Source organism: Xenopus laevis, chromosome 2S (assembly GCF_017654675.1).
Source record: "Xenopus laevis strain J_2021 chromosome 2S, Xenopus_laevis_v10.1, whole genome shotgun sequence".
In the NCBI taxonomy this organism is placed as follows: domain Eukaryota; kingdom Metazoa; phylum Chordata; class Amphibia; order Anura; family Pipidae; genus Xenopus; species Xenopus laevis.
Window position 1 is genome coordinate 141,840,768 of NC_054374.1, and position 24,509 is coordinate 141,865,276.

Sequence of the window (24,509 nt, forward strand, 5' to 3'; positions counted from 1 at the left end):
GAAGAGGAGTCTCATGCCATATAAAGGTATAAAACTGCTTACCCAGAGTTTTTACACAGATAATGAAATTCTTAGTTGACTTCTAGGGGGGTACTTTATTCTTTATAATACACCGTTTCCATAAACCATATGACACACAAAGGGGGGTTATTTACTAAACCCGGAATGCAAAAATCACAAAAAAATTCGTATAAAATCAGACTTTTAAAAAATCACAATTTTTTCTGAATTTATTAAACCCCGAGGATGGAAAAGTCTTTATCTGAAAATCCGACATCTCAGACCTGTTGTGGTTGCATATAAGTCAATGATTTTTTGATGTGCTCTGGGTTTCGGGCAATACCCCAAAGTTTTCGGGTGAAAATTATGAGAAAAAAAAATGCGAAACTTGGATGAAAAAGTCTGAAAAATTTGTGAAAATCTGACTTTTTCCTGCAAAGCAAATTTTTAGGAAAATGTAATAATAAATAAGCGTAAAAAACCTGAGCGGATTAGATCGGAGTTTGTAGCAGAAAATATTGAGATAAATTCGGACTTTGATAAATAACTCCCATAATATTACAAAGCTCCATACTGTATATACAGTTACATAGTCTAGGTAATTCTTGGTTCTTATGTGTGGCAGTACAATGTAACCTTTGTATTAGCGAATTGCAGAGTTAAAATAAGGACATCAAACTAATCAAAGCACCATGCATAGTAATACAGTGCAATGCTGGCGATATTATTTCTGGAGAAAAACCTATAAATGCAATGAGTATTGTGCTAATGCAAATTATAGCACAATGCTGATTTTATGCTTTCCAGGCGACAGAGAAAATGTGCGTAAAGCGTGGTCAGGGAAAAGTTCAATCACATAAAGTTCTTGGGATGTTAAAAATAAATAAAATACATAAAAATGTAACGTCAATGCATAAAAATCTTTGCAATACAATGTAATGTAATATTCGCCAGTAAATGTTTGTACAGTGTCTATGTGGGTTTAAAGGGAACGTCATTTATTGCCTTATAAATTAATTACGCATTTTTATATGGTTTTTATGTATTGCTATTGAAAGCAGTATTTGTCCCTTTATGTTCTCTGCCCTGGTGCCTCAGACTGTTGATACAATGTAAGACAAGCCAATGGATTAACAGACCTGTCTTTGGGCAACTCAGACTTTTGCAATATTGTTTAAAAATTAACAACCAGGAGTTAAACAAATGCTGCTTTCAATAGGAATTGTTTTTACAAATAACTAAAAGCACTGAAATTGTTTTAATTTATTTATTTTGGAAAGTTGCTTAGAATTATGTTTTCTTTTATTAGACAAAATTTATTTGTTTTGAGTTTTATTATTAAAAGAAGGAAACCATTTGCCCTCCAGCTGCTAAACAGCACTAAAACATTGAAATTGTTGCTTAAAATTGTGTTTTTGAGACTGTTTAAAGCTGGTCATAATGTAAAAACCATTTGTTGGTGAATAATACATTGCTAATTATCACTAAGGGGGTTATCTATCAAGGTCCGAAATTATCTCAATATCGGCTGCTACAAACTCCGATCTAACCTGCTTGCGGTTTTAACACTTATTTATTATTACATTTTCCCGAAAATTAGCTTTGCAGGAAAAGTTCAGATTTTCACGATTTTTTTGTGAACTTTCCCAGAAACCTCTGAGTTTTCACCTGAAAGCTCCGAAAACATTGTGAAATTGCCCGAAACCCCCGACACAACCAAAAATCAATGGGACTGTTCCCATTGAGTTTTATGGAACCTCGACAGGTTTGAGATGCCGTTTTTTTTATATTTTTTAAAATCATGAATTTCTCGGATTTCGGGGAATTTCGGGTATTCGGAGCTTAGTAAATAACCCCCTAAGTAAATGTTAGCAATAACACCTGGTCTGGAGTTTCGTTAAATATTTTATCTCAAAAAACTGCAAAAGTATACACTCCACTGCGCATGTTTGGAAAAGCCAATTGTTTACAAACTTTGCAAGGAAGTCACTGAGGTCTCCAATCGGTCACAAAAGACTCAGATAATTAAAATCGAATGTTCACAAAGATGTTTGCGGATATTTTTTGCTCTAACAAACCAGATTACATTCCCCCATAGGAGTTTAACATGTATTCAAACAATTAGCCATTATGGATTATTTACTACAAATTGGTATATTTGAGTTTCTGATTTGCAAATGCCCAAATAGCACAAGTGAAATATAGGAAGACAACAAAAGCAGTAGGTGATGCAATTTTACTTACATTGTAATTTACAGCGTTACCATGTCTGTTGCTGGCTAGGTTCCCCTGCATGTTTCTGTGCAAGTCAATAGGAAGTAACAGCGTGGAGACTCAGTAAGCCACAGACTGTAGTGTCCCAGGATTAAAAGCAAGTGACTATCATGAGCAGCCTGTCACAGTCATCAAAGCAGGACTTTTTGCTATTCTGTGCTAGTAACAAATGAGTTTACTTGCAGCCACCCATGAGATAACATTACAGTTTAGTAAATGAAATCATTTGTGTAAATAGAATACTAGCAAGCATTTGAGCCAATTAAATTGCTGCCCCGCCACATGACTGCCTTATATGAATAGAAAAGTTTCAGCTTGTCAACAGCAGCAATAATCCAAGACTTCAAATTTGTCACAGGGGGTCACCATCTTGGAAAGTGTCTGTGACACTCACATGCTCAGTGGGCTCTGAGCAGCTGTTGAGAAGCTAAGCTTAGAAAATGAGGCAGAAAATGAGGTTGGTCTGTAATATAAGCTGATACTACAGGGCTGATTATTAAATTCTGATGCTAATTGCACTGGTTTCTGTGCTGCCATGTAGTAATTATCTGTATTAATTACTAATTAGCCTTATATTTTGACAGTTCTATTCTATGGGGCAGATCTATCAAGGGTCGAATTTCGAAGTGAAAAAACTATCGAATAGGTGTAGTACTATAGTCGAAGTTTTTTTCCTTAAAATTAAAATCGTTCGATCGATGGTGAAATCCTTCGATTAGTTTGATTCGTACGATCGTAAAAAAAAACTTAGACTTCTCAAAACTTAGCCAACGGCTCATATAGGTTATAGGAGGTTCCTCCATAGGCTAAACAGCAATTCGGCAGGTTTAAGGTGGTGAAGTCGAAGTTTTTTAAGAGACAGTACTTCAATTTTCGAATGGTCGAAGTTTTTCCAATTCAAATCGAATTTTGGCCTATTCGATGGTTGAAGTACCCAAAAATTACTTCGAAATTCGAAGTTTTTGAATTCGAAAATTCACTTTGACCCTTAGTAAATGGGCCCCTTGGTGTACTGTATATTGCTAGCAGGGTCGGACTGGGGGCCCAGGCCCCGGCCCCCCCGCCCCCCTACCGTGATACTCTCGGCACGCCTGCTTGAAAGGCCGTATGAATGGCGCTGCGCGCATGCGCAGGCGGCGCTGTGCCTAATGAAATCTTTTATGTTTTAACAAACTGGTCAGGAGAGCGGTCTGGCCCGGTGGCCCACTGGGTTTTTTCCCGGTTTCCCGCCAGGCCAGTCCGACACTCAGACTGGGACACCAATGGCCCACCAAACCACACTTCTTCCTGTTACAGTTAAAGCTGCAGTATTTCTGGTCAGTTGATCTCTGAGGCCGCACACAGACCATCATGAAATGGTGGTTCAAGGCAAGAGATGCAAAAGGCCAATATTTATTTAAAGGAAAACTATACCTCTCAAACAATGTAGGTCTCTATAACGATATTGCATAAAACAGCTCATATGTAAAACCCTGCTTTGTGTAAATAAACCAATTTCATAATAATATACTTTTTAAGTAGTATGTGCCATTGGGTAATCATCCCCCGGGATTGTATGATTCCAGATGCACATAAACATACCAAACAAATCATACTTGTTAGGTCACATGAGCCAATTAACAGACAGAGTTCTGTTTTTTGCTTCCACACTTCTTCCTGTTACAGTTAGAGTTGCAGTATTTCTGGTCAGGTGATCTCTGAGGCAGCACACAGACTATCACAAAATGGTGGTTCAAGGCAAGAGATGTAAAAGGACAATATTTACTTAAATATATATTACAGTTTGATAAGATTCTTTAATATGTCACTTAATATGATATAAACTATCTGTTCATTTTGTGGGTATAGTTTTCCTTTAAATACTTATATCAGTTTGGTAAGATTTTTTAAATAGGCCACTTAATTTGATATCTGTTTTAATTTGGGGGTTTAGTTTTCCTTTAAATATTAAATATAATGATGGGAATGAGTATATCTGGCAAAACAGAAAAAAGCATGATGGGACTACAATGATTGTACAGTTCAAATGGCATTGGGATATTTATAGATGAAACTTACTTTGTTCACACAAAATTGTGGCGAGGGTCTTCTTTTGGTTGAACATTTTTCTCTCTCTGCGCTTACCAACTGTACTTCCTCCTCTTCAACTAAAATCCCTTTAGGAAACATTTCTCTTTACCCTTAAAAAACAGATGTGCTCTTTATTAGTGTCATAAGTCACAAATGACAAGCATCCCAAACTATCATATGAAATTGTATTAAAATACGTTCAGGAAACAAGTTTTATTTGAAAGTGAACAGGTACCAAGCTGCGGCACAACATTTGGACAAGCCAATGAAATTCTGGGAGAATATAGTCTGGTCCGATGAGACCAGAATTTAACTGTTTGGATGTTGCACACAACATGTTTGGAGGAGAAGTGGCACTGCACATCACCCAAAAAATGCCATACCGACGAGTGAAGTTTGGAGGTAGGAATATCATGGTGTGGGGCTGTTTTTCAACATATGGTACTGACAGACTTCATATAATTGAAGGAAGGATGAATAGAGAAATATACCAGAATATTTTTGATAAGAATCTGCTGCCATTTACCAGAATGCTGAAGATGAAACGAGGGTGGACATTTCAGCCAGAAAATGATCCCAAACACACAGCCAAGGAAACTCTCAATTGATTTCAAAGAAAGAAAATAAAGCGGCTAGAATGGCCTAGTCAATTACCTGACTTGAATCCAATTGAAAATCTATGGAAAGAACTGAAGACCAGAGTTCATAGATCAGAGTTCATAGAACAGGCCCCCCGAACCTTCAAGATTTGAAGACATTTTTGGGCAGATGTATTAAGGGTCGAATCCTTCAATCAGAAAAAACTTGGAAAGTCTATGGGGACCTTCCCCATAGGCTAACATTGACTTCGGTAGCTTTTAGGTGGCGAACTAGGGGGTCTAAGTTTTTTATTAAAGAGACAGTACTTCGACTATCAAATGATTTTTAGTTTGAATCATTCGAAGTCGTAGACGAAGGTCGAAGTAGCCAATTAGATGGTCGAAGTAGCCAAAAAAATACTTCGAAATTCGAAGTATTTTTTATTCTATTCCTTCACTCGAACTTAGTGAATGTGCCCCTTTGTGTAGAAGAATGGGCCTAAATCACACCTGAGCAATGCATGTGACTAGTTTCTACATACAGGAGTCTTAAAGCTGTCATTACCAACAAAGGCTTTTCTACTAAGTATTAAATACATTTCAGTAAGCTTGTTTAATACTTATTCCCTGTATCATTCCACTTTACTACACATAAGTTATGGATTTATTTGTTTTGAGTTCTTTGTATGTGTGCATTACTTGGGTTGTTACCGACATCTGTTGTAAATTTCATGTCACTAGCCCCATTAGAAATATATTTACTAAGAAAAACATAGACGTGTTCAATACGTATTTTCCCTGCTGTATAATAACACAGTCGGTGCAATTCTGCGCAACCAGACAGAAATGCATGGCAGGATCAAGAATTTTTAATTTTAACTCACACTTCAAATCAGGAAAAAAGAACTCCTTCCCCTCTCTATGGATTTACTTTAAAAGAAAAATTGCTTGTATGACTTTGCTTTTTTTCTTTGCTGAGATAAAAACACTGATATTTTTTTAAAGTGGTATAATGAGCATATACTGTATGTTTTTAGAAAATACATTTAGATAAGGTACATCAAAAAATGCCATGCTGTTAAAACAGTCAACACTGTACAAATAATATTATGGCCTCAGGAAACATCAATTTCAGTGTATCAGCTACTCCCAAGTAGATATTATATCAAGTTGTTCTGTGGACCAATCGGCTGTATTCAGATCTAATTTATCAAATCACTAGAGAAGTACAATCCTTCTGCCTCCTCGTAGGGTGTCATTGTACAGCCAGGGTTTTCTGTTGTCCTGGGCCCGGTCAACTTGCCCTTTATATGGGCTGCCTGAGTAGTGTGGCCAAAGTTATGTAAATTGCGTGGCTTATAAACAACCACACAATCTATGTCACTTACATAAAAACTTATATAGAAACATAAGTAACTTTGAATATAAATTTGCACATCAAGCAGGTTGGTAGGGGCAATTACTGACCACCACTGAACTGACATACTTTTTAGCACATTAATTAACTGAACTAATTATATGAACTACTCATTATCGAGTAACACTAACTGTTAATATTGGAATCTATAATGAATTATTTCCTTAAATGAGAAGGATAGGTGTTTTTACTTGGGGGTGCCCCCCCCCAAGGGATTGTACATACTTACCTGGACCAGGGTTATTCCAGCGAGCACCACAGAGCAATCGTCTTCCTGCTTCTTCTTTCTTCAAATTTGCCGTGGCCGACGCATGCGCAGTAGAATGAAATAGAAGGCTTTTTCTTTAAAGTTCGGCTTTTCACTCTACTGTGCATGCGCAGCCCGTGAGAAGAAAGTCAGAAGACGATAGTTCTGTGGTGCTCGCTGGAATAACCTTGGACTGGTGGAGTATTCTGCTGATAGGAGCACCGGCCTGGGGTGTCAGGTAAGTAGATACAATCACTTGGGGGTGCCTAAATTTTGGCACCCCAAGTAGAAAATGCCTTTCCTTCTCCTTTAATTAACTTTTCAGTAGGGAAATGACTAGATATTGGGCCCTGCAGCAAGATCATTGGGCTCCTAAACTTTGGGAATACCGCTGGTCCCCACAGCAGTTGAAGGGTATGTTGTTTCTGTAGTTACACCCCTGCTTTTCATAAAAATAATTTAATTTGTACCACATTCACATTGTGGTTAACAATACACCACACATCCATAAAGTTAAACCTTTTGTCCAAGCAAAACTTACTTTACTGCTAGAGCAGGGGTGTCCAACCTTTTGCCTTCCATGGGCCACATTGGAAGAAGAAAAATGTTCTGGGGCCACACTCGAAATACACACAAACACTAACTTTTGATTTTTTTATTGTAAAAGTAAAAGAAAAGGGGGTATGATAAACCTAGTGGGATTTTTGACATTTTGTTTGAGAAACTAATGTATCAATATACAGTTGAATGGAAGAAGTTGCAATTCTTAGTGAATTCTCAAGGTGCTCATCAGATAATTTGGTTCTAATTTTACTCTTAGTGTGTTCATTCTTGAAAACAGTTGCTCACAAATGTACGTGCTACACATATCCCTAGCATAGCGGGCGATGCCGCTGAAGAATGCTTACCTGCCTTTGTAAGTAACCGAACGCTCACTTGTTAACTACTTTTCCTGCTCTAGGAAGCCACACACCGCACACCCCATGTAAAATTTAAACCACACATGCACACAATTAGCGACCGCGTACATATGCTCTCTGTGCGTGACATTGCAACATGATGTTTCCTGGACAGGCAGAAGTTAAGTCTGGGCCGCATTCATATCCATCCTGGGCTGCAGGTTGGACACCCCTGTGCTAGAGCTTTTGTGTAGTGCATAAAAGGGGCACGGGCAAAACTTTGGTACTACTTGTTTCTTTGGTATTATATGCTACGTGGGGCCCCAGAACAAAAAACTTGTAACAGGGTCCCATGTTTTCTGAAGTGATCATATAGAAATTGATGTGAATAGAAATGTGAATTAAAAAAAACAAGCACAGAGAGCCCATTCTTTTCTGTAATATGTGTGTCAAACACAAAACTATAACAGACCTAAGAGGTAATTATAATCAAGTAGCAGTAATTGTTTATATCTGAACAACGTTTGCCCAGAACATTGATTTTTCATAATATAGAATATATATATTGAATTTCCACCCCTTTTAATGTAATGTTCCACTTCATTTGGATTTAAAACCATATATAAGTAAAAGATAACTGACCACCTGACTACGTGGACCTTACCCTAACGTTAAACAGACTAAAAATGTTGAAATCACACAGTGTTTCCTTAAACACATAGATGAAATGAAAAAATACAATATATATATATATATATATACAGTAGTAATGGATCAGCACACTCATTGTAGAAGTAAATAAAAGTGTTTTACTACTGCATATTATGAACATTGATCGTGCACCTCTACTCTACCTGAGATCGAGTGCGGCCACCCAAAGCATTTATATATATATATATATATATATATATATATATATATATATATATATATATATATATATATATATATATATATATATATATATATATATATATATATATATATATATATATATATAATATATATATATATATATATATTTGTATGGAATCTCTTATCTGGATTTTTCTGCAATTTGGATCACCATACTTTAAATCTGCTAAAAAGCATCAAATATAATGATTGTCTTGACACCAACATGGATTCATGCAACTTAGTAACTATAAGGGACAAGTATAGTTTTATTACAGAGAATTGTTATTTACCATCAGGTACTGAGTATTGTATTATTACAGAGAAAATCTAATTTTTTTTTGTAAAAAATGCAATAATCTTCTTAAAATTGACTCCTTGGAAGATGGCATTCAGAATTGTATGGATACTGGATTTCAGTATAAGAGATTCCATAACTTACAGGGCTTTATTTTATTTGTGCTCGAGTTTCAATTCCGGTGTCTGAAACTTTTTCTCAGGGGGTCAGATTAAATCTGGGGGTCAGTTTTGCAGCCCAAGAGCTGGTTTTAGAATGAATGATGCACCTTGTGTTAATGGCCGATGTATTTGTTTAGGAGAAACCCCATTGTATAGAAGGGGATCATGGAGACCCATAGTTTAAGATTGGTTTCAGGTCCAGTCTCCAAGACCTTAAAGGAACAATAAAGGATAAAACTAAGTAAGCCTTATCAGAAAGGTCCACTTAAATATACCAGTAAACCCTCAAAGTAATGCTGCTCTGTCAAAAGAAACAGCATTTCTTTACTTCTATTGTGTACACACGGGCTTCTAGCTTGCACTATTACAGCTAATCTATTGGCAATAGAATGTCTCTGTAGCTTTTCTTCTCCTTTAATATCCACCCATCAGTCACTGCCTCTCTATTTGGATACAAGCACTGATGCTCTGGCTGACACTCAAAATCTGTACTAATCTTGGCTCATCAATTTACCGCATTTCCTAAAATAAACAAATGTTATTAATGTAATCAGGGTCATTACCTTTTTGTAAAATGCAAGACTAATTGAACTGTAGCTTGATAAATAAGGTGATTATAAAAGAACAATAAAATATATAATTTGCTGGCAGCCCTGTGAAATGTCCAGAGATTTACCTAGTAGTCTGTCTGTCCCTCTGCCTCCCCGCACAGCAGGACTGTATGTGACACAATAGTGTGTATTACACTAGGACTGAACTATGGACCCAAAAAGCGGTTGATCAATAGGAAGCAGCAGCAGCAGCAGACGCTAACGTGACCTTTATCACACTGGCTGCTTATGTTGCTGGGGCAATAAAACAAGGCAACCAGTTATCATGGTCACTCAGGAGCTGCTCATGTACATGTAATGCAGAATTTGCATCTATTTGCACGTTCTGTCTCTAAACCTCTGGTGACTTGAATTAACCACAAAAAAGCTAGCTGTAGTTGAAAGTTATAGTTAAACTTGAAACCCACACTGAACAACAGCACAATCACTGCCGAGCCGCGTACTTCCGCATCTTCATTTATGTAACAATAAAACAAACAGACGCCAACAAGAATGAATGGGCATAGACGTCACAGAACCGGCGACACATCCCGTCTCCCGTCGCGCCGTATGACGTAAACGCTGTTGGGAAATCCAATCAGCGAGGAGCTCGGGATGCCGGATGTTGTTATGACGTGTCATCAAGCGCTTGACAGTCATGGAAGGGCTGATGTGCTTATGTGGGATGATGAGGTGAGGGATTGGCGATGGCCTGTGTCAATGGTTATTTGGCTTCATAGAATTATGATTCAGGTTTGATCATGTGAACATGTCGGGCCTGTATAATTCTCATGCAGTGCTTGTGGTATTTTCGTGTGTTTACGCCATCGTTTTGCTTTTCGTCCAAGCGAAAAATTAATTAAGCTTTATGAGAAAGCTTTATATATATACACCAGTAAACCCCTAAAGTAATGTTGCTCTGAGTCCTCTGTCAAAAAAAAACCACTGCATTTCTTTCCTTCTATTGTGTACACATGGGCTTCTGTATCAGACTTCCTGTTTTCATTTTAAACCTCCAGGGCTAGGGCTTGAGCATGCTCAGTTTGATCCTCTCCCCATCCCTCCTCCCATCCAGTGCCGGGCCAGGCCAGCCAGGCGCTCTAGGCAGCCTGTCCCCAGCACCGGCTGAGAGCACACAGGCGAATTGACGTTCACGCCCGCACATGCCCCTATTGGCGCTCGTGCGCCGATGCACACAATGGAGCTCTCTCGTGCGCACCATCGGAACTAGCTCGTGCGTGCACAAAAATGGATTGTGCGCATGCGCAGGAGCGCAATAGGTATAGAAAATGCCTGCGGCAGTTGGGGAGAGAGGGGTCTGGACTTGGGGTAGGCTACAGAGAGGTACGTGCCTGGTGCCCCCCCAGCTTTGCGCCCTAGGCACGTGCCTACTCTGCCTACCCCTAGTTCCGGCCCTGCTCCTATCCCTGCTGTAATCTGAGCCCAGAACTATGAGTGAGCAGGGAGAGACTCAGGCAGGAAGTGATCTCACACCAAGCTTATATGGCAGCTCCTATCCTAAACAAACAGAGCGTTTTTAGAGCTGTTTACTCAGGTATGGTAAAGCATTCTGCAGAATAAATATAGTGTTACAGCTTGCACTATTGTGGCTAATCTATTGGCAATAAACTGCTTCGGTAGCTTTCCTTCTCCTTTAAGAAAATAGAATATGACTAGGAGAGGCCCGAATAGGAAGATGAGTAATAGCAATACTGTAGCCTTTTAAGAGACTTTGTTTTTACATGGGGCCAGTGACTCCCATTTGAAAGCTGGAAAAAGTTAGCAGAGGAAAGGCAAATAATTCAAAAACGAATAAAAAAAATAAATAAAGACCAATTGAAAAGTTGTTTAGTACTGGCCACTCTATAACACAGTAAAGTTAAATTAAAGGTGAACCACTGCTTTAATGGAGAACTTAACCCCCCAATTAAGAAAAGCTCCTACCTACTAACATAGATAGTCCCCCTCCCTGTTTCCCCTCATACTTCAATAGCCCTGAGAATGTCCCTAATCTTGCAGTGCAGAGGAAGCACAGCGGAGCTTGTGGGCGCCATCTTCCGGATTTTTGGATTTCTTCGTGTCCCCCTTCGGCAATTTCCTGTACTTTTGACGCATGCACGCTCGGTACCAACCTGAAGACTGCTCCAACTGCACATGCGCCAATTCAGCGATCTATTACAGATGAAGACTGGCGCTCAGGAAAGATGGCGCCCACAAGCTCCTCTGCGTTTACTCTGCTCTAATAAGTGAGACATATTTTAATGACATTCTCAGGACTACTGAAGTATGCAGGGGGAAGCAGGGAGGTGGGCTATCTAGATTAGTATGTAGGGACTTTTCTTAATTGGGAGGTTGACATCTCCTTTAAGTGCCCTAAAAGGGAAATGCAGCTCCAGGGTATTTCTTTTGTGTGTTTTTTCTGGTAGGCATTTTTTGGGATGATTCATAAAAATGTTTTATTTAGACCTTAGCACAGTGTAAAGAGGCCTGAGAAATTGAACAGCTGATAGGGACAAGTAGCTATGACTGTGCTCTCATCCCGTTTCATCCTGTGCCCACACCTGGATACTGTCAGGCCGGTCCAACCCTGGCTGTGATGTTCAAGGGTGGAGATTCTAATGGATTGGGATGACTGATCTACCATTGACTGTAAAAATGAAGCCAATGAGCAGCTTAAAGCTACTGCACCTTACAATTGGGTGGATATCTCATATTTCAACACTTAAAATATTATTTTAAAAAATCCAAAATTTAAGACCATGTTATTTGTGCGTTCTCTGTACCCTGCCTTCAAAACTTGCAAAACGGAACAATGGTAGATTCCTAAGATGCAAAGTAGCCCTATATGGGCAACATGTATTTCCCATCATCTGTGATTGACAGCAGAGCTTACCAAAAGATCTGCTGAACGGAGTTATTTTTGTAATTCTGAATGAGCCGTCTGTTTGGGCCTATTAATGTAAACAATTGATGTCCGAAAAGCTACAGTGCTTCTGTACTTTACACTGTTATTATTCATTGACCCTTCAAAGCATAGTAAAACATAATACATAGTAAAACACAGGAATGCTTTTAGCGTTCACTCGTATAGGTGCATTGTACCATAGAAATAGAAATCATTCACAAAAGATTTGGCTGAATGGCAACTTATTTCAAACTAATGTGCATATTTAAGATAAATTAAAAAAAAAATGATCTGTGAGTACAAATTTGTCACATTTAGTTGTGCAGAGGTTTCAATTCTATTCTATTCTGTGTTTCTCCTCAGGCTGTTGACTGCCTTGTTCATCCCAGTACTGATTGCCAGCATTGCTCTGAGCCTCGTCTTTGTCTTGCTTTTTATTTGCACTCGATTGTGGATTCAGAGAAAGAAAAAGCAGAGTGTGGAAATAGGAAAAGATGGGAAAAAGAAGAAAGTGGTGGCATTTTTTCACCCATACTGCAATGCTGGAGGCGGAGGGGAGAGAGTACTGTGGTGTGCACTGAGATCCCTCCAAAAGCGGTGTGTTTGGTTGCTCCTTTGCCCTATTCTTTTTTTTTTTATGGGTTTATGTTATTTAAGCATTTGTATGCCTGGGATGTTCAGAATGGCTGAAATTAGCTTTTTAAGAGTTTCAAATGTTTTTGAAAATGATTCTCCTATCATTACATGTAACTAATTGTTTTATTTAATCAGTATGTTTCAGCTCTGTATTGAGACCATAAATCTGCACATTATAAGCATGTACTCAATCCATAATTATTGGATTCAGCCAAAAATGATGTGACCGAATACTGAACCAGATCCGGACCCTAGTTTCATATTCAAACTTAAGAAAAATACAACAATTCCATCAATCGATCACATTCTGTTGTGCAGAGCTTTAAAGAACTGGAACACAATAGCTCTAGCCTGCACAAAGTTTATTCTTTTCCGTGATTAATATAAAAGTATCATGATAAAACTCTACTTTCAGATGTATACTGTCTTCTTAAATATGTTGCCATGCAAGATCCAACATTCGATGCTCTACAACTACTCATAGCCGGACTGCTGCTAAATCCAGAAGCCAGTTGTTGCGATCAGTTTTTCATTTCAACTTTTAATAGTTTTCCATCTTCGTTTACATTCATTTAGTAGGAGATGTTCAGTGCCGCCTGGTGGATCTTGCAGAGAGCACTTAACCCTGTTGCCTTTTATGAGAATATGGTGTACAACCGGAAGCAGAGTTTTATCACAGTATTTTTGATAAAGTATTAAAAATAATAAGCTTTGTGCAAGGTACAGCTGTTATTAGAGCAGGGTAGAATGGATGTTTTTACTTTACTTTAAAATATTTTTAGTTTTATAATTCAGAGGTCAGATCCAGTTTTGGATTTATCCAAATCCTTCAAAATGTTTAGGATATGGCCAAACCCTGACAAACAAGGGAAAGTTGTGCTCGCCACTAATTTTTAAAAACATTAAGCGAGGGTTCAATGAGGCTGTGACCACAAAATTCACATAGACAAATACAAGAGATCCTCTGCACTCAACCCATTATCAATATATTAAGGACATTGAAACATTTTGTGCCTTAAGCTACTAATACTGACTTCCTCTTTAAACAAAACAGGGATTGTTTGTCCATATATTGAAATATATTTAAGCTGGCCAACTATGTCACAGTCATCCCATATCTGGCCAGTCCTACACTCAACTTTCATCTGATTCATTAAGAATTCAATTGCTTCGTTATACATTTTGCAAAGGGACTAAATTTTACCTGCAACTTACTCACTGCTTTCAAAGTAAAACTCCCAAACTTGGCTGCCCTTTTATTAGCCACCTGACTATAGCTGGAAGGGGTGGGAGCTACAACAAGGAGCTGGCCACTGCTCCTATATACTTAAATAATTATCCAAAGCATGCTTATAAGTAAAAAGATAAAGTTTATTACATCACAGTATTAAAAAACATCATACAATCCCCTTATGGCGCCTAGCTGGAAGGGGTGGGAGCTACAACAAGGAGCTGGTCACTGCTCCTATGTGAACAGTAACAAAGTTATAAGTGTAGGACTGGCCATATCGGGGATGACTTTGACGTAGTTGGCCAGCTTAAATATATTGCACTATATGGACAACCAATCCCTGTTTTGCGAAGTGGCGTGAAGGCATTTTTAGTAGCTTAAGGCACAAAATCTTTCAATGTCCTTAATATATTGATAATGGGTTGAGTGCAGAGGATCTCTTGTATCTGTCTACGGCCAAACCCTGAACCAAATCCTAAGTTCCATGCCAGTTAACATGCTTATATTGCAGGAGATGATTTCTAAATCCCATTCATTATTTAAAATTGCTTCCAGGTACAAAGATGTGATCTATGTCATTTATACTGGTGACAAAGATGCCTCTGCGGAACAGATCCTGAATGGGGCCGCTGCAAGATTTAACATCAAGCTGTCACACCCTGTAAAGTTCATCTTCCTGGAAAAGCGTGGACTTGTGGAAGCAGGATGTTATCCCTGTTTTACTTTGCTGGGACAGAGTCTTGGCTCCATTGTTTTAGGCTGGGAAGCTCTTACGAAGTGTGTGCCAGATATATACATTGATTCTATGGGCTGTGCATTTACATTGCCTCTCTTCAAGTATCTCGGAGGATGCCATGTCGGCTGCTATGTGCACTATCCAACTATCAGCATGGATATGCTGTCTGTTGTTCATAGTCAGCATGCAAGATTCAACAATGCTGCTTTTATCTCAAACAATCCTGTTCTGAGCAGACTGAAACTGATTTATTATTATCTGTTTGCACTATTCTATGGATGGGTTGGTTCATGTAGTGACGTCATCATGGTTAACTCAACATGGACTTTCTCCCACATTCTTGATCTGTGGAAATGTAGTGACCGTACTAGCATAGTTTATCCTCCGTGTGATGTTCAGACATTTTTAGACCTTAATTTAAATCAACACAAAGAAAAAGAGGAACATTCAGTTGTTTCTATAGGGCAGTTTAGGCCCGAGAAGGACCACCCTTTGCAAATACGTGCATTTGCATCCTTGCTGGAAAACAAAAATGCTGAACAAAGAGCAAAGTTGAAATTGATCCTAATTGGGGGGTGTCGCAACAATGAAGATGAGCTACGTGTGTCAGAGCTGAAAAGACTCAGCTCCGAAATGGGAATTCCAGTGGAGTTCAAAGTGAACATTCCTTTTGCAGAGCTAAAGAAGCATTTAAGTGAAGCTACCATTGGCTTACACACCATGTGGAATGAGCACTTTGGAATTGGTGAGAGTTTAACCATTTTGTTCCGTAAACAAATTTTTTCTACTAATGGGCACTTCCCTTCAGAAGGCAAAAATTATATTTGCTGTCACTTATACTTCATCTATCCCTTATACTACCCACTGTTTTTCAATTTTAGTAGTGTTTTCATCACAGGGGGTTAGGACAGGCTTTCAGAGGGTCCCTATGCAACAGTTGTTTGGTGGCTAGCACTAGACACCAGGGTTAAGTCCTGAGTCAAGATAGGTTTGTGTTCATTGTCTCAGCCCTTCATATTGGTTTTCCTACTGTTGCTTGTTACCTGTTATTCCAAAGATTTTAGCATAGCTTTAGTCTGCCCTTAACCCAGGTGCTTAACACCAGTTCCCTCCCCATATATCTGTGAGTTCCAGTTTCCCCTTTGTAATTCTAACTGTAAATTAGCCATGCAATTTAGGTATTTCCTGTTTATCAAAGTTATCTGCCGGCTTTAGTCACAAGTGGGTGTTATATGATTTATATAGCTCTCCATGATGCTACAGCCATCTCCAAATGATTGGTTAGAGACTGGGAAGTGTTTGGGTTGTGTTTAACACAGAAAAAAAAGCAAATCAGTACTTTGAATGTAAAACATTGCACAATTTAATATATAATGTAGATAATGCAATATATTAATTGCAAAGGAAAAATTCAAAATAGGAAGAGACCCACTATTAGTAAAGCTGTAGGCCAAGTATTTATAAAATTAAAAAATCTTTATTAGGACATGAATTAGCCTAACGCGTTTCATGCCAAAATGGGCACTTACTCATAGGCTCATAGATTTTTACTAGTAAATCAGTAGCCCAAATATTAATAAAAAATCTATGAGTAAGTGCCCATTTTGACACGAAACGCATTAGGCTAATGCATGTCCTAATATAGATTTTTTAATTTTATAAATACTTGGGCTACTGCTTTACTAGTAGTGGGTCTCTTCCTATTTTAAAATTTTCCTTTGCAATTTATATGTTGCATTATCTACATTATATATTAAATTGTGCAATGTTTTACATTCAAAGTATTGATCTACTTGTTCCTGTGTCAAACACAACCCAGACACAGCCCACTCTCTAACCAATCATTTGGAGATGGCTGTAGCATTTTATGCCACTCATACTCATAGACTCTGAGCCTATAAGTAAGTGCCCATTTTGGTACGAAACGCGTTGGGCTAATACATGTCCTAACAAAGATTTTTTCATTTTATCAAATTTTATAAATTCTTACTGCTTTACTAGTAGTGGGTCTCTTCCTATTTTGAATTTTTCCTTTACTCTCTTAAACGATTGATAACCCCTGGGGGTTCTCTGTGATGAGACCACTTTACAATTTTCCTATATAAATTGGACTTTTTTGTTTAAAGAGCAGAGCTACACACAATTGAATATTTATATAGATTGCAAATGCAACCAAAAAACTACTAATTCGAGTCTACCATGCTAAATGTTTCACTATTTTTGATCACAAGATAAATATAAATACTAATTGGGCTACACAGCATATGAAAAATGGCCGTGTGATTTATATTTGTAATGGTTAGAATGACTTTTGATAGATGTTGACTTTAATATGGCTTCTTTTGTCTGTTCCAGGCATCGTTGAGTGCATGGCTGCTGGTACCATAATTCTGGCTCATAATTCTGGAGGTCCAAAACTGGATATTGTGGTGCCTTATGAAGAACACCAGACTGGCTTCTTGGCAGATAGCGTTGACAGTTATGCAGCAGCAATGGATCATATTCTGTCTCTGACACCAGAACAGAGACTGTCCATTAGGAAAAATGCACGTCTTTCTGTTGGCAGATTTTCAGATCAGGAATTTGAAGCTAATTTCCTGGCTTCATCAGAGACGCTATTTAAATGAACCAATCGACAATTTTCCCTGTATTTATTTTTATTTTCTGTGCTGAGGACTGCAACTATATAAAATGTTTTTTTTTATTGAGTATTGGAAATGTACACTTATATCTCCAGAGAATGATATACATGGATTGCTTGGAGCTGCAAACTCTGCAAAAGTCATTACAGGTAAAATCAATTTATTTATAAGCTGGTGGGACCTATTTTGATGGTAAAATAAAGCCACTGTGATTAAATAGAAGTATAGAAATGTGTGGGTTGCTGCAGATGCTAACTTTACTGCTGTATTAAACTTTGAGTTTTAAAAGCAGGCAATAAAATTGAGCTGAGCACAGTAGAAGTAGCAGGAAATCATGACCCTGGTTTAGTGATGTGCGGGTCGATTTCCCTGACCCGCACCCGACCATAACCCACACCCGCACCTCCGGATTGCTTTTATAGACCCGCACCTCCCCGCTGATGATGTCACAAAAGGGGCGTGGCGAGCAGACGCAGCGGCTATAAAAGACAAACCCAGAAGCCAGCATTTGATGGTGGTGGGGAGAGCAGGAGAAGAGCTCAACCCAACCCGCGGGTCCCACAGGTATCGGGTCGGCCTGCACATCACTACCCTGGTTTATCCTAGATACAATGCTGTGTTATTATACTAAAGCAGGGGTTGTCAGACTTTGTCAATTTAAACCCCACTTAAAGTTCCATCCTTTGATCAGGTGTTTTCTTAGCTCATGTAAAGATATAGCAGGTATGTAACAACAGGGGAATCAGACCCCACGGTCATGGGTCGCCCCAGGCATACAGTTAGGTTTCTTAAAAAAAAAAAAAAAAAAAAGTACAGATTTATTATTGGGGATAGGTTTCTTTTTCAGTTAATAAAGTAAAAATAGGATTTTATTTTTGCCTTTACAACATTTTCTAAAATAGCTTACTCTTTCCTTTTCTCCAGATGGCTGCAACCCTGGCAGGTGTCTCTGCTGCCCACATCTTGCTCCAGCCCTGTCGTTCTGCTCTCTTGCTCAGTGGCATTTTAAACCAAAGAAAAGTTTACTATCGGGTGACTATATATATATATATATATATATATATATATATATAGTGAATAAAGTACCCCCTCTTGTAAAATATAAGGATATTATAAGTTACCGAGGAGTTTAGTGAGGCCGAAGGCCATGTGTTTTTATACAGGTCATGGAACTCCGCGGTAACTTCTAATATCCTCATATTTTGGAACTGGGGTACTTTATTTATTATAATACACAAATTTCAGTGAGTCATGTGACAGAAATGAATAAATGTCAGAGTTGAACTATGCTTCCAATTAAGCACAAATGCTTCCAAAATGTTTTCTTTCCACTACGCTGAAACTCAGCAAAGCCAGTGTTTTCTAATAACAATGGCAAAACAGTAACCACATCTGAGGTGCATGACAGCTTTTTACATCTGCTAACTGCACTGGATAGTATTATATATTAGCGCTCCACGCTAAACAGGAGGCACAATATGTCGAATCAGTCCACTCGGAACAGGATGGAGGATTATTTCTGAACCCTGCCACTTGTCTGATTAAATATGTCGATGAAGATCTGAACTGAAGGAGCTGCTCAGATAAGTAGTCTTCAAGATTGCTCAACAAGTGCAGTTGCTTTGGACCTACCACCACTAGATCCTGTATATCATGACCTGGATGAATGAAAGCTTTCACTGAAATTAAGGCAAAACATACACATTCACACTGTTCTTATGTATCATCATCATCATCCGATCTTGGCTCAAGTCTCTCTTCATCTGAATTTATATCAGCTTCAGCCTCCTGCTTCTCTGGCAGCCATGTTTTCAGCATCCCTTCTAAATGCAAACAGTTAGAATAGTAGAAATTCCGGTAAAGGCAAACTTGCACTAATATTGGATGTAGAAAGTGACAGTTCAGTAGCTTAACTAGATATTACGGGGGGCCCACAGCAAATTATTTTTCAGGCCCACCAAAATGTCTAGAGCTTGATCTGTTTTGTTTAGGGATGCACTGAATCCAGGATTCGGCCTTTTTGAGCAGGATTCGGCCGAATCCTTCTGCCTGGCTGAACCGAATCCTATTTTGCATATGCAAATTAGGGGAGGGAAATTGCGTGGATTTTTGTCACAAAACAAAGAAGTAAAAATGCATAGTTTTATTAATATTTATTGAAATTGTATATGAATTAGGACCTCATGGGTCTGCTTCCTCTGTAGTTACACCCCTGGAACTATGTGGGCCAGTAAAGAAGTGGGTTTGGAACACAAACAGTTTTTATCAAACAGAACCTGAACATTGGGCCCTGTTCTTTGCAATTCCCTATAGTCACACCACTGTTTTAGACTTTAGACTGGGGCACAGAAGGAGTTTTAGTAGCGATGATACAAAGCTTTTTGTATGATACAACACTTTTAAGGTCAGACAAGTGGTTGGGAAAGTGCCGACCAGCCAGGTGGTGTTAGCAGCTACTTTCTCTTATCCCATATTCACTGAAGCAAAAGTACAAATGAACTTTACAGGATTTATGTTTGCTTACCTCTGGGTCAACAAAAAAAGCAACCTTGGCAGAGCAGTGACCTTTTACAGCCACAGGCTCTATGTAAGTAGACGTGTGCCTGGTGTGCACTTGTATTGATATATTTGCAGTATTCTGGGCAGTGACCCATAGCAACCAATCAAAATATTCCTTTCATTGTTTTACTTATAGCTGCTGAAACACATCTAGTTATAGAGTGGTTGCCATAAGTTGCTGCCAAAGTGCAGATTTGTCCAGCTGTTTCCAGTGGTACAAATGTGCCCCCCCCTCAAGTCATTGGTTATTTCCTGGTAACCAATCAGTAGAAACCAAGAAAGTTGCAAAGCAGGAAGTAGTGTTCTGGCTATTATGTTAGACATCTGTTCACTCCAGCCGATACATTTTTGCCTAACTAACTATATTAGAAACATTTTTTATTTTACACAGCCTATCTATTTACCCAGTTTTTATTTTTACACTGAACTGTTCCTTTACGGGACATTGGAATTAAGGACCAACAGCGGCTTCACAAAGATTCCCAATAAAAGTAGCAGCAATAAGTAACATTTGAATACAGAATAAAAGGCTGCAAGAGGTGGACAAACAGACTCTTAGAAATTGGGGCACGATACTGTGCAGTACATCTGTAAAGAAATCTGCACCACTTCTGTGTGGTGGGAGATTTCTTTGTACATTATGGGGGTTATGTAATAAAATGCACAAAGTTTGCCCAGGAGTAGTAAACCATAGCAACCAATCAGCAGCTAGCACTTATTGGTCACCTCTTATTGGTTGCTATAGGTTACTACTCCTGGGCATACTTAGTGCATTTTATTACATATGGGGATACGTAATACACATTGGTAATGATACAAAGCATCAACCAGATGCTGCCCATCGCAATAGAAAAAATACGTAAGATAATCTTTTTTGCATTACATGCCTCAGTATATGTGTTATGGCAAGAGAATAGGATTCACTGACTAGGAGCCCAAGATGGCTATTTTCTGTAGTAAATTCAATGGAAAGACAAACAGAAGCAAAGTGCATTGATTGTTTGCTATTGGCAGCTTGTCAAATAACCTTTGTGCAAAGTTTGGAATCTCTGATCAGCAGAGGATGAATTTGTTTCCAAGGCAAGAGCTGAGAATAATCTATATACTAGAAAATGGGATTGTGCCAGGTCAAACATAAGCATTATCAATCTCAACTTAACAAGGTGCAATCTTAAATCATTGCACCTTGTTAAATAAAAGGATTATTTTTTCCTAAAGTGAGAGATGTAGGGGCAGATTTATCAAGGGTCGAATTTCAAAAGTGTAAAAAACTTCAAAATTCGACCATCGAATTGCATTACTTCGATATTCTAAGTTTTTGTAATTGAATTTGGTCGAAGTATCATCGTTCGATCGTACGATGAAATCCTTCGAATCGAACGATTTAATCGATCGATTTTACTTAGACTTCTAAAAACGTCGCCAAATGTCGGCTATGGGTTCTAGGAGGTCTCCATAGGCTAACATAGCAATTTGGTAGGTTTAAGGTGTTGAAGTCGAACTTTTTTAAAGAGACAGTACTTCGATTTTCGAAGTCAAACTTTTTTTTACTTTGAGTCGAAGTCGAATTTAGGCCTATTCGATGGTCGAAGTACCCAAAAATTTGTTTGAAATTCTAAGTTTTTAAATTCGAAAATTCACTTCGACCCTTAGTGTGCTAATTCTATTAAATCCTCCCTAACAAGTTTGGTAGGATAGGGGGGAAAAAACACGACACTGTTTTATAAAGAGTATCCATTACATTAACTTTCTGCTACTCTGCTGAACAGTGCCGTTCAAAAGTCAGGTGTCTGTTATTACTTTGCCTTTATATACAGTATAAGTGAGAGATGTGACGTGTTATTTCTAATAAATCTGTTTGCTGTTGTCCTAGAAACATGCTCAGTGTCTTGCCTTATATGGTGTATATACTATGGGATATGAATAGTACTGCAGCAGAGATCACAACTCTTCCAGAAAAATTATAAATGTTTTGGCCAAAACAAGCAACATACCAGTACCATAAATACACATCCTTTTTATTGGCACTGAATGAATTCTCACCCCTCTGCCCATCGCCCATGGTGCTGCATGTAAAGTGCAAAGTTAAAGCAATATGTTTTCCCATCTGTGATTTACATTACAGCCAATGGTTAGGAAAGCAGGGAAGCGTATCTCAGCAACCTAAAGACCAGCAGAAACAAGAAACGGAGGCATAAAAGACTGCTATGATGATGGAAAAGGCTTAGGCTTGGGGGCCTACGAGGGAGAGCAGTGATGCCCAGGACAATCAGGAATTGGCTCTCTTCCTAACTCTAGTTAAAATGTATCTCTTTTTTAATAACATTAATAATATATCGTATAAACTCGCAATAGGAAGAATTTATGGAGCAATTGGCGATGAGCACAAACAGTTAAGTATTTTGTGGTTTATAACCACTTCATCCGAAGATTCTGCAGTTAATATTATTTTCTTGCTGGTACCATTTCTAAGACTTCTTCAGTCCCTGGAGTAGAATTTCAGCAGAGCCCCATGAAAGCCACCTATCAGCTTCCCCTTTACACAGGGCAATAGGGACCAAGAGATAGATTTCCTGGGGTACATGATTAGACTGCAAAAACCCTTTTGTTTTGCCTCTTCATCTTCAATTTGAGTTCACTAGCCCGTTTAATTTCCTCAATTTCTGTTTTATCTGAGTAGATCCCGAAATCACAAAATATAATTAAAGGGATACTGGCATCGAAAAACATGTTTTTTTCAAAACGCATACTGACATCAGAAAATAACCTTTTTTATTATCGATCATAACATTTTCTTTGAATGCTATTTATAATTTTGCCATAAAAAAAATTTGCCTGATGCTTTTACATTACCTTTCTTACTACTAGGGATGCATCGAATCCACTATTTTGGATTCGGCCGAACCTCCGAATCAATCACGAAAGATTTGGCCAAATACTGAACCAAATCCTAATTTGCATAAGCAAATTAGGGGTGGGAAAGAGAAAACATTCTGCTACTCCAGCAGAATTCTACACTGAAATCCATTTCTCAAAAGAGCAAACAGATTTTTTTATATTCAATTTTGAAATCTGACATGGGGCTAGACATTTTGTCAATTTCCCAGCTGCCCCTGGTCATGTGACTTGTGCCTGCACTTTAGGAGAGAAATGCTTTCTGGCAGGCTGCTGTCTTTCCTTCTTAATGTAACTGAATGTGTTTCAGTGGGACATGAGAGTTGTTCTTACATCTACCAGGCAGCTGTTATCTTGTGTTAGGGAGCTGCTATCTGATTAACTTCCCATTGTTCTTTTGTTTGGCTGCTGGGGGGAAAGGGAGGGGGGTGATATCACTCCAACTTGCAGTACAGCAGTAAAGAGTGACTGAAGTTTATCAGAGCACAAGTCACATGACTTGGGGCAGCTGGGAAACTGACAATATTTCTAGCCCCATGTCAGATTTCAAAATTGAATATAAAAAAATCTGTTTGCTCTTTTGAGAAATGGATTTCAGTGCAGAAGTCTGCTGGAGCAGCACTATTAACTGATTTATTTTGAAAAAAATTTTTTTTCCCATGACAGTATCCCTTTAAAGTTAACCTTAACATAGCACAAGCTAATATTTTTAGGGCTGAATCAAATCCAGGATTGGGTTCAGGTCAAATCTAAACCTTTTTTTATGCAGGTTTCCAGTTTGGCCTAATTCTTAAAGTTTGCTCAAACCAAACCCATAAAGTTATGTCACTTTAAAGCGCTGGACAACTATTTACAATCAAATCCAATTTTTTCTCAGAATGTAATATGCAAATTAGAGTTCAGGATTGGTATTCTGCTAAAACTTTAGAGGATTAGGCCAATTCCAAAAATGATGGAGTCAGGGCATCCCTGGATACTCGATCGTTTCAGTTTAAACACATCCAGATTAGTTATTTATAAAGTCACTAATCATTAAAATCAGAATTTCCCTCCTTGTTCAGAATTCTTGCTATGCCAAAGTCTCCCAGTTTTGCCCGTGTTCCATTATTGGAAAGTAAAATGTTCTGTAAGCAAACACCAACATGGTCACAGTCACCTTCTTGCAAGAGATTCATTTTCACTAGCAGTCAATAGGCTAACGGTCTGTACCTGTGCTTTGATGTCTCAGTGAAGGACTATATGGTGCAATGGCAGGTGCCTGAATTAATGGAACAACAAATGTTGTATATAAAACTAAAGTATATCAGCCACTTTTAATCTCGCTACAAACAGGCAAATGTTCACATTCCTCCCAACACCCAAGCTAACGGATCACTAGCCAATCTGATACACATGGTGCAGCGAGTGGGCCAGTAAAGGACCACATTCAGGTCTTGTGCTTCTTTGTAGATATGATCACTGGTGTCCAGAGACTTGC

At 38.4% G+C, this 24,509-nt stretch overlaps 2 protein-coding genes across 2 annotated transcripts in view; one reads left to right on the forward strand and one right to left on the reverse strand.

The window, feature by feature from the left end:
- Nucleotides 1–4,572, reverse strand: part of atp7b.S (ATPase, Cu++ transporting, beta polypeptide S homeolog) — a 52,120-nt gene extending 47,548 nt beyond the window's left edge. Inside the window, exon 1 of the mRNA XM_041584484.1 lies at nt 4,333–4,572. Within this exon, the coding sequence (XP_041440418.1) occupies nt 4,333–4,443 (111 nt within the window). The 5' untranslated portion in view covers nt 4,444–4,572. The remainder of the gene's footprint in view (nt 1–4,332) is intronic.
- Nucleotides 4,573–10,008: 5,436 nt separating this feature from the next.
- Nucleotides 10,009–18,660, forward strand: alg11.S (ALG11, alpha-1,2-mannosyltransferase S homeolog). The gene is made up of 5 exons (XM_018250201.2): nt 10,009–10,121; nt 12,697–12,930; nt 14,756–15,681; nt 17,292–17,727; nt 18,503–18,660. Exons 1-4 carry the CDS (start codon nt 10,087–10,089, stop codon nt 17,561–17,563), a joined length of 1,467 nt encoding a protein of 488 aa, XP_018105690.1. The 5' UTR covers nt 10,009–10,086; the 3' UTR covers nt 17,564–17,727; nt 18,503–18,660.
- The last annotated feature ends 5,849 nt before the right edge of the window (nt 18,661–24,509 follow it).